Source organism: Ipomoea nil, unplaced genomic scaffold (assembly GCF_001879475.1).
Source record: "Ipomoea nil cultivar Tokyo-kokei standard unplaced genomic scaffold, Asagao_1.1 scaffold1834, whole genome shotgun sequence".
In the NCBI taxonomy this organism is placed as follows: domain Eukaryota; kingdom Viridiplantae; phylum Streptophyta; class Magnoliopsida; order Solanales; family Convolvulaceae; genus Ipomoea; species Ipomoea nil.
This window is the reverse complement of record NW_017618262.1, coordinates 4,928,647-4,938,698: the sequence shown is the minus strand read 5'-3', so window position 1 is coordinate 4,938,698 and position 10,052 is coordinate 4,928,647. Positions and strand designations below refer to the sequence as shown.

The following is a 10,052-nucleotide window of genomic DNA, read 5'->3' as shown; positions in this document are numbered from 1 at the left end:
CATTAATGTGCAATCTAACTATCAGCTTAGGCTTTTAGTTGAGATGGAATTGAAACATGTGCTCCATCTCAACTAAAAGTTTAAACTGATAGTTGGATTGCTCAACACGTCCCCTCACGTGTGCGGTGGGTTCCAATTATGGGTGGCGCTGACATTTGAACCCATGACCTTTGGTCTGGCTCTGATACCAAATTGAAGCATGTACTCCATCTCAACTAAAAGTCTAGCTCTGATATCAAATTGAAGCATGTGCTCCATCTCAACTAAAAGCTTAAGCTGATAGTTGGATTGCTCAACACCTATGTATTGCCATGGATTGAACTCCACTGACCGGGGGTTGTCTACATCAATGCTGCCTGAGGCTTCTACAGTAGACCGATGTTCAGTGTACTTGCCATTGTAGCTGTAAATTTCCAAGTCTCCCCACGGAGTTGGATTAATTTCGTCTGTAAAATCAAACCATCTTGGTGTGAACTGATGCACATTTGCTTCCCGGTTTCTCTTTTTCAGCTTTGCCTATCTTCCAAACTAAAAAGAACAAAAACTTAATAAGGCAAATTATCCTAATCACATTTGTATGCATGTGTTGAGCACTCACAACTAAAAAAAAAAAAAAAAAAAGTTGACAAACCTGTTTTTTTTTTTTTTTTGCACCTGCTTTGGAGGTGGTATCAAAGCTGTTCACGAGGTCAGTTATGCTGAGATTTGAACCCATGACCTTTGATCTGGCTCTGATACCAAATTGAAGCATGTGCTCCATCTCAACTAGAAACCTAAGCTCTGATACCAAATTGCAGCATTTGCTCCATCCCAACTAAAAGTTTAAGCTGATAATTGGATTGCTCAACACCTATGTATCTAGTAATTTTTTTAAGAATGCAACTACAAGGATACCTTTATATTTTGATTTTGAAAAAAAAAATAGTCACACACCATTGATGACAGCTGATAGTGTTTCAGTTGACGGACAACCAGTGTGATTGTTCGTAAACAAACTAGACATCTATAAATCTATGATTGTCACTAACTAGCCACATTTATTTGACAAAAGCAACATGGTTGTTTTCTCTCTTTGAACAAGTTCCTAGAGGATTGAAGGAGGCCACCATAACTATTTTTGTAAAATTTGAAACTTTTTATCTAGATAATCATACTCCGTAGTTGTTATAGACAACCAATGTAGTGGTTATCTATTAACCGAAATTACCACTAACTGTCAACAAAGACATGGTTGCGTTTTTTAATAAAAAATTCACCAAATATCATGTGTAAACCTAATTAGCGTCACATCATTGGAGACTAGGACTTAATTACACCATTTTATCAATTTAGAAAACTCCATTGAATTATTTTTTTAATGTTAAAAAGACCTAATTGCATTATTCATTAAACTTTAAAAAGTTTATTTGACATTTTTAAATGTTTTATTCATTTAAAATGGAATAAATTCCCACGTTCTAACCAATTCAATAATAGCTATTTGACATTTCTTACATTAAAACAATCCTAAATATGAAAGACTGTGACATAAATAAAATCATTTAAGACATACTTTGTACAAAAGTTTGTTGACACTTATCATATATGAAATCATTTGAGACATTTAGCACAAAAGTTTGGTGACACTAATCATAAATCAAATCTTTTGAGATATATTTGATACAAAAGCTTGGGAAAGCAGCACTTTCCTTGCAAGATAGTATTGGAGGAATCATAATGAACTTAAGGTGGAGAATGAGGAAACTTAGAATCATATAGATTATCTTGCAGAGAGATAGCTTGCTAATATCAGCTAAAAGTGAAACTGCAACTTGCCAAGAAGAGGGAGCAACATAAATCTAGTATATGGGGATACAAATGTACACCAAACACAGACAACAGATAATTCTATTCCACACAGAAGAAAGCCCCAGTGCCCTTATAAGAGAGCTCCACCTATGCATCCAAAACTTTGATCTTCCCTCACTCGGACAAATTACCATATTGCCATGGATTGAACTCCACTGACCGGGGGTCATCTACATCAATGCTGCCTGAGGCTTCTACAGTAGACCGATGTTCAGTGTACTTGCCATTGTAGCTGTAAATTTCCAAATCTCCCCACGGAGTTGGATTAATTTCGTCTGTAAAATCAAACCATCTTGGTGTGAACTGATGCCCATTTGCTTCCCGGTTTCTCTTTTCAGCTCTTTGCCTATCTTCCAAACTAAAAAGAACAAAAACTTATTAAGGCAAATTATCCTAATCACATTTGTATGAAAAAAAAAAAAAAAAGGTTAACAAACCTGCTTTTTTCGGCACCTGCTTTGGAGATATCGCCCATTTCAAGTGCAGCTCTATCAGGGCGCAAACGAGAATCAGATGCTAATAACTTTTTTGGAGCAGTATCAAAGCTGTTGATTTTGTGAGCAAAGTGAGTGTACTGAAATTTATCATTTTCTGGAACAGGGGCTACTCGCCAAACCTACACAGAATTCATGAGGCCAGGCCATATATTGCCTGTGTTATCTTACACAACTGAACAATCATCATATTAACAGTGACACAATCCAGGTTATCTAAGAGATCAAAACATCATAATTACTTCATACCAATATGCCCTTTACCCACTTTATTTATGCTGTTCGTCCAGTGAAATTATATCACAAATCAATTCTACAAACTTTTTTTCCTATTTTTATAACAATGAGATACTGTGCACACAAAGAATCTGAACAATGAGAGAGGAAGCAAGTTAACCTCCTTAAGTTCTGTGCCGGGAAGAGGCTCGCCTTCCATGTCACATTGTTGATAACTCATTGATTCATTCCATTTTCCAGTCATCAGTATTTTTGGTTCCTCATCAGCGTTATAAACATATCCATCAACCTCATATCGACCAGCCCTGAGCCCAAAGATGCATAGTCAGTTAGGCATACTAGAACCAAAGGTAATAACTTTTTACCTCATAAAAACTGGAGAAATAACACTACCACTGAAAAAAAAAAAAAAAAAAAAAAAAACAATCGGGCTGAGCAAAGAGAGCACAATCTCCAAACTCTCCTATTATGTCGTCCAGAAGGAGCAATGGTTCCCAGAAAATCATAAACAATTAAGTGCAAGCATAGACGTTAAGTAAGATAAAAGCAAATTGCACATCAACATACCCAAACCAACCACACGGTTGAAAATAGAGCACAGCTTTGTCCCCAGTAGTCATATTGGTCATGATCATTTCTCCAGGTGAATCCACCCAAGTCCGACCAAAAATTAAATTGTTGACCTTCGTGGGTGGTGGAACCAAATCCAAGACAACACCATCTCTTTTAAGAGTCACACGTGTTCTGCATTCAAAAAGTATACGTTGAGATTTGTTTTATATATGATCTTATTCAAAGTTCGAACAGAGATTAGTTCAATTATGCTAAGGGAACCAAAAATTGTTTTAGTTAAACTTATACTCTCTCCATTCCATTTTATGTGTCCAATTCAGTTAACAAGACTTGACTCAAGTTATTTACAATTTAATTTTTCTTAATATTTACTCTAGTATTAGTATATAAAATTTATATATTTAGAAACTACATTAAAATTTAAAAGTACTATTAAACATTAAAAAAATAAAAATTTAAAAATTAAAGAATACATTAAAGTAAATAAGCAAAGAAGAATGAGTTGATTTGACCAACTAATAGTGAATCAATTCATGAATTAAACATACTCTAGATAAGTAGAAAGCAACAAGTGCAATTCTAAAAACTTTTTATCATATTCATATCCTCATTATGGCATTCATGAATAAACTTATGACATTCATTTCTTGCTGACCTTCCGACAGGATAGACATCAAGGGAGTTCCCTAAGAATTTGGTTTTCAACTTTGATGTAATATCATATATGAAATGCTCATTTTCAGCATGCCCAGCACTCATTGGAGGATGATGACTCACCTATCAAATGCCAAGAATTAACACTATTAAAATATATCAAATAAAGAAAACTTCACAACCTATGGTCATCTTATATAATTTTCAGAAATATTTGGGAATCTAGTGTTCTTGATCTTATCATTTTAATAAGCACTCTCAAAAACATAGAATCTAGAGTGAAGTTATTTTCAGTATGGAAAAGATGAAAGCAACATATCAGCAAAAGGTATCAGGAAGAAAATAATGAAGGTATATGAAGCAGAAAGCCTGATATCCAGGAACTACCTGCTCAGAAATAAATGTAAGCCCACCATGATTCACCATTTCATAAGTCTCACCAAGAATTGGGTTAAAAGGCTTCCATGTGCGTTGGTAGGCATAGTAAACAGATATTGCCCAAGATGCTGCAAGAATTTTTAGTAATTCCTTAATATTTTTTGAAATCCCAATAAACAAAACATGATAAACAGTGTAAATTTTCTGTACACAAAAGTGAAGTTAACTCACTTGCATAGACCAACCGCATGTAGGGATCCTCACATTCATCTGCCTTATCTAAAAGGTGGGAGTATTCCATTAACTGCCACAAGAATTAAAGAATTACTTCTCTTTTGTCCTCTATGATGGAAAAACACAAAAAGGATTAGCATTTACAAAAGCTTTTCTGTGAGCTTGTAGCCACTGTCTTAAGTCAACTAAAACAATGAGCAAACAAGGGAGAACAAACCTCCGCCATTTTTTGAAGCATGGTAATTGGCTCAAATATAAGAACAGGAAGTGTCACCATCGATGTGATATCAGCTCCAATGTACTTCTGCATCATCCTCCAGTAACTATCTCGTTCCTTTTGATAAACCAAAAGATATGTTAGTTTACATAATGAGTAAAATTACTATAAGACCTACGCTCATATTACATCTTAATGTAACTAAGATGCGATTAAAGCACTCAACAAACTACCTGTATATACTGACAGATGAACTAAGACACAAGCAAAATAAAAAGAAAAAGGCTATTTCCATACAATTGATACAAATAAATTAAATAAATAAAGTAAAATAAGAGATAAGAGATAATAAATTGCTTTTTCACCTTGCAATCTTGCATTTAAACTTTTCGTTCATATGCACATGTGCAAATGTGTCCAAAGTTTGCCCCAGGCAATAATTGGAAAAATGAAAGGGAAATGTATTTTTAGAGAGCATTATGTCTTCATAGAATAGAAAACATTATATGATTGAAAGACGACTCACCTCCTGTTCCCATCTTCCTCTTTGTGCTTCCTCTTCTGCATCTTCTTTACCTCCTTCGGGATTTATAACCTCCAATCCTTCATATCCAAGCATTCTAGAAGCAAGAATAATAGAAGAGGAAGAGAACCTGAGTCAGAACAAAATACATAACCCATTTCACAGTAATGGAAGGGATCTAGCAGAACCATGAGACATTGTCTTGCTCAACCAACCTAAAGTAGGGAAGTGGGAGGGGTTAAGGGTCATTGTCATGCACTCATGCCTAAAGAAATGGGCAACCGAGATTGATGAAAACATTTTAAGAGAAAATTGGATTAACATTACAGTGTAACAATAAACTGACTCAAGTAACAAAACAATAACTCAGCAGCTAGTACCTAGATTCCTACAAAAAAACAAATTACATAGTAGCAGCTAGTATTTAAAATATACAGTACTAGTTTCCGATTACTCCAGATAAAATAGATTACAAAATATGATATAACTAAGTATAACATCACCAAAGCTCAAAAAGGAACCTCCATTTATTATCTAAAATTATAAGATGCAGCTATTACGTAGCAGCAAAAGCTTATGTTCGCAATCTCAAATCACCATACGAGAATACAAATTATCAAATTACAAATCAAAACCTTCAAAATTACTCTTCTTAATGTACTGAACGATACTAGATCAGCCAGATCAGATGAAAACAGAAACGGCGGGAGGCTTACCCGTTGACGGATCTATGCAGGGCGTTGCCGAACATCGACAAACCCGACGTCATCGATGCGAAGAAACCTTTGTTCTGGTTCTTCTTAGGGCTCCCCATATCCGCTGAAGTCTATTGCACTTGAGTTAAAAAAAATTCAATTCAATTCAACACTGTGAATAAGGAGACTAAAACCCTAGCTGATCAATCGACGGATCACATATAGACTCGAAGAAATTGGTAGAGTTTTTCAGGGGGGAGTGGATTCCACCAGCGAGGATAAGAGATGGTTCTGGTTGGCGGTTCTCTCCACTTTGATCGCTTCAGTTTTTTTAAAGCCAAATTGGGATCTGTTCATGTCTTTTTTTAAGAACAAATGTTTAGCCGATTGCTTTTTGGTCTTGAGTTATTATCACGCGCTCGATTCTTTGCTTTATGTGAGGGAATTTGAACGGAATCGTCGTGCCGGAGCGTGAGGATACGTTGTTGTGGTTGATGTCATTGTCATGTTCCTGATTGATATTTTTGATAATGAGATATTTTTGCCTGTTTGTTTGAAAATAATACAAATGACGAACCTTCGATGGAAGCATTTTGATGCCATTCCGGAAGCAAATAACAGTACATCTTATGTGATATTGACTCAGATAATACTTCTTATGTATTAATATAAAAAGTGCATAAAAATATTAATGATGATGTAATTATTAATATTAATATATAAAAATAATAATAAAACAATAATTTTATTAGCGAAATGTCATTTTACAAATGTGGTTGGTAACTTCACAAATGCTCTAGAGATTTTCGACTTTCCCCCATGCTATGGAGGTTGCTCACACTTGTCCTCCAATTGTTGGGTGATTGGTTGCGCCAAATATCCTCACTAGATTGACTAATATGATGGGACAATAATAGCACGTTTGAAAGACACTTGATGAACATAGCTTCACAGTGGAGTCAGTGAATGTAAGCTATGATCGACAACTCTTTTCAGAGGTCTACAAGTGCCGAATAATGTCGGTAAATGGCAGAAAATAAGTCGGGCTACTCTTATAGTTCTAGTTCCCATCAATTACATTTAACTAAACTTTTTAGTTTGGCACAATACAAAGAGTTAATTTTGAATGATTTAATTAGAGAGATTTAGTAGCTCAAGACTTTATTAAGGTTTTATTTTATTGTACTAAACTATTATCTTATTGTACTACTTTTAAGACGTGTGTAAAAAGTATATGTGACTTTGTATTAATCTTGTACAAGTTTGTAATCATATACGAGGTTTTTCTATATCAAGAACCTCTCATATGAAAACATTGTCCGATCTTCTACTCTTAAAATTTTATTGTGTTTCTTGCAATGGCTTTCTAAATCTTTATCTTCTATACTTTCAGGTATAATTTAATCAAATTAAATGGTTCCATTGCCGAGGATTTAGTAGTTCGTGTGTGAGAACTCATGCCTAAGAATTTAGTACTTGTGGTTAAATAAAATAGTTAAAACAATAGCCGATTAACGGCTTTTAGTTGTGCCCTACTACCCCTTTGATCCCTATTATGTTTGTTGTTCAATAACGTGATACGTTTTCTAATTGGTTGAGATTGTTCAAATGTTGTAATTATAAGTATTCAATAAACAAAAATGCTCCTAGACTTATGAAACATTATAATTTGACAACTAATCATTCATATTATGTCGCATACTCGCATCAGAGATATAAAATTTACAATAATTATATTTAGGCAAGCTTCAAGGTAATAGGCTTTATATATGATATAATGTTTCGTCTACTTGAATATCCGTTTCTCAACTATAATCAACTATTCCTACTTCTAAGTGAGTTTCTAACAAAAATTGTGCACTAACATTGATTCTACCTTTTCTTTGTGACTACAATCTAACATTAACTTTACTATTCTGTATTTGTTTAATATGATAATCTCAACATCCTTGAACCTGTGACCTTCTGTATGGAACCGATGAGATCGTAACAGTGATGCTATCAAACCATAGGTTAGTTATCATATTAATTCTGCCTAGTACTACTACTATATTTGCTAAAGAAGTGATCCCATTCATGTTCTGCTACCGTCCCAAACGCATAATACTTCCAGCTATGTTCATCGTCAAAATCAAGACTGGAATCCTTGCCTTCTCTCATCTCTTTCCTCAGTTTCTTCACTCTGTCTATCACTGCTTCCACCGTCAAATCAAACGCATCCTTAATCCTCTCCAATCTCGTCCTAGGATCAGCATAAACTAATCTCGGGATTAGCTTGATTACCTCCTCTCTCATGGCAGAAACCCGGGATTTCGATATCCCAGATAATATGTTCTCAATGCTAGCGTTATTCCCTCTTACATCCCCCTCCGGGATTAGCACCGAGTACTTGGCGAAATTCCTGGGCAGGTGCCAGAGATACTGCACGTAAGCGGACGCCGGAGTGAAGAATACCGGGATGCAGCCGGCGAGAATTGAGTCGAAAGTTGATCGGCGCGTGAATGAATCGCCGGGAGGTTGTAAGCAGAAATCGGAGCTCTGAAACATCCTCATCACGTAAACCGGATTGTCGCATTTCCGACGGTCGGGTTTGCACTCCGACAGCCGGCATTTGGTTCTTGACTTGAGACACTGTCGGATGACCTGACCGCGGATTGAGTCGTCGAGGTTGGGCCGCGGCGCGCCGGCGAAGGCGAATAACGTCCGCCGCCGTTGCCTCCTCATCCGGTTCTGCCACTGCAGAACTTGGTCGGCGGTGGAGGGATGGAAATAGGACGGGTACGGGATCGCGAAATCGTTTTTGTCCCGAGGACTTGACTCGATCGTTAACACCGTCATATTCCGGCACTCCGGCAATAACATCAACTTATTACCCCAAGAAGAATCGCCGTCGTCTAACCGCCGGAAATCCCACGTTATTCTCCCCGCAACCATGAAATGATCTCTCCCGCCCATGAAACCCCACTCCGGCTTTTCCCTGAGCCATTTCACCAACCCCAGAGCGCCGGAATCCCGGACGGAGGCGTTGAAATCGTCCCACAAATATCGGACAACGTCGAAACCCGCATAGTACGGCACAAAAACGGCGGCGGCCCGCGACGAGTCGTTGGTTAAACACTCGTATTGTTTCATCCTGGAATGGAATATAGGTTCCAGAGAGAATTGGTTCGTGGAAAACCACCCTCTGCTCTGCAAAAACCGGCGATTTCCAAGAACAGGACCCAGACCCATATTCACCAAATACCCACACATATCCACCCATTTATTCAACAATCTACATTCCTTCATCAAATCCTCGTTGAATCTCCCCGGCAAATCGTGCATATAAATATACCTCCCCGCGCAGGCATCGTCGTTGTGTTCCAATTCCTTCCCCGCCGGGTCTTCAAAACCGCCATTTTTAACCACCGTTCCTGCGCGGTTTCTAACAGGATCTGCAAGAAACGCTTCCATGAAAGTCGCCGCTTGTTTTGCCGGGGACGCGATTCCGGGGAAAGAGAACCAATTGAAGCCGTAAAACAATGGGTGCCAGAAGACGAAGAGAGCAAGAAATACAATCCAAAACTTGTTGCGACACCTTGCCGCAATGGAGTTCTCCATCTTATTCTTCCTCCGATTCAATTGTTTCCTATGCATCATCACAAGATCAGATGTCTACAGTGAAACTTAATTGGTGAAAAATAACCCCCCTAATCATGTGAAACCTGTATTTCTTATTTGAAAAGGAACAATGGTTTTGTGAAGTTAGACACAGTTTTGGAAATCATGTTTAGACAATTTTTTTAATTTAAGGAAGTTAGACATTGTTTATAGAAAGTGTGGAATTACCAATTTTGTTTCGGTAGATATTTAGCATAGACTCATCCTTGAAGTCTTTCTAATTTGGTATGGGTTTATGTTGGCTTAACTATTGGTTGGTTATTTTCTCTCATGTCGGGCAACAAAGGTCGAATAACTAACTACAATTACTCATTCTTAAAAACTAACTAATACTCTTAAGATAAAAGAGTAAATTAATATGTTTTTGTTACTAAAGTATACCTCTTTTTTTTTATTATTATTATTATTATTATTATTATTATAGAATTTACTAATTCATATGTAAAATAAAAGTATTACTTGCACATTTTTTAAAGATTTTTTTTTAGTGATGAGAGAAACTTGCAATCATTACTCAAGTTTAATTATTGGATAAGTTC

General features: G+C 36.6%; 2 protein-coding genes across 2 annotated transcripts; both read right to left on the bottom strand.

Annotated features, from left to right (window-relative positions):
- Nucleotides 1-1,602: 1,602 nt before the first annotated feature.
- LOC109192984 (oxysterol-binding protein-related protein 3C) lies at nt 1,603-6,169 on the bottom strand. Its single transcript, XM_019343723.1, has 10 exons — nt 5,875-6,169; nt 5,162-5,255; nt 4,636-4,752; nt 4,416-4,488; nt 4,194-4,312; nt 3,808-3,929; nt 3,147-3,323; nt 2,740-2,884; nt 2,286-2,464; nt 1,603-2,206 (listed from the first exon to the last, which is right to left on the bottom strand). The coding sequence occupies exons 1-10, from the start codon at nt 5,970-5,972 to the stop codon at nt 1,963-1,965; spliced, it is 1,368 nt and encodes a 455-aa protein (XP_019199268.1). The 5' UTR covers nt 5,973-6,169; the 3' UTR covers nt 1,603-1,962.
- Nucleotides 6,170-7,878: 1,709 nt separating this feature from the next.
- Nucleotides 7,879-9,492, bottom strand: LOC109192885 (probable xyloglucan galactosyltransferase GT11). The gene has a single exon (XM_019343592.1). It carries the CDS (start codon nt 9,490-9,492, stop codon nt 7,879-7,881), a length of 1,614 nt encoding a protein of 537 aa, XP_019199137.1.
- Between the last annotated feature and the right edge of the window lie 560 nt (nt 9,493-10,052).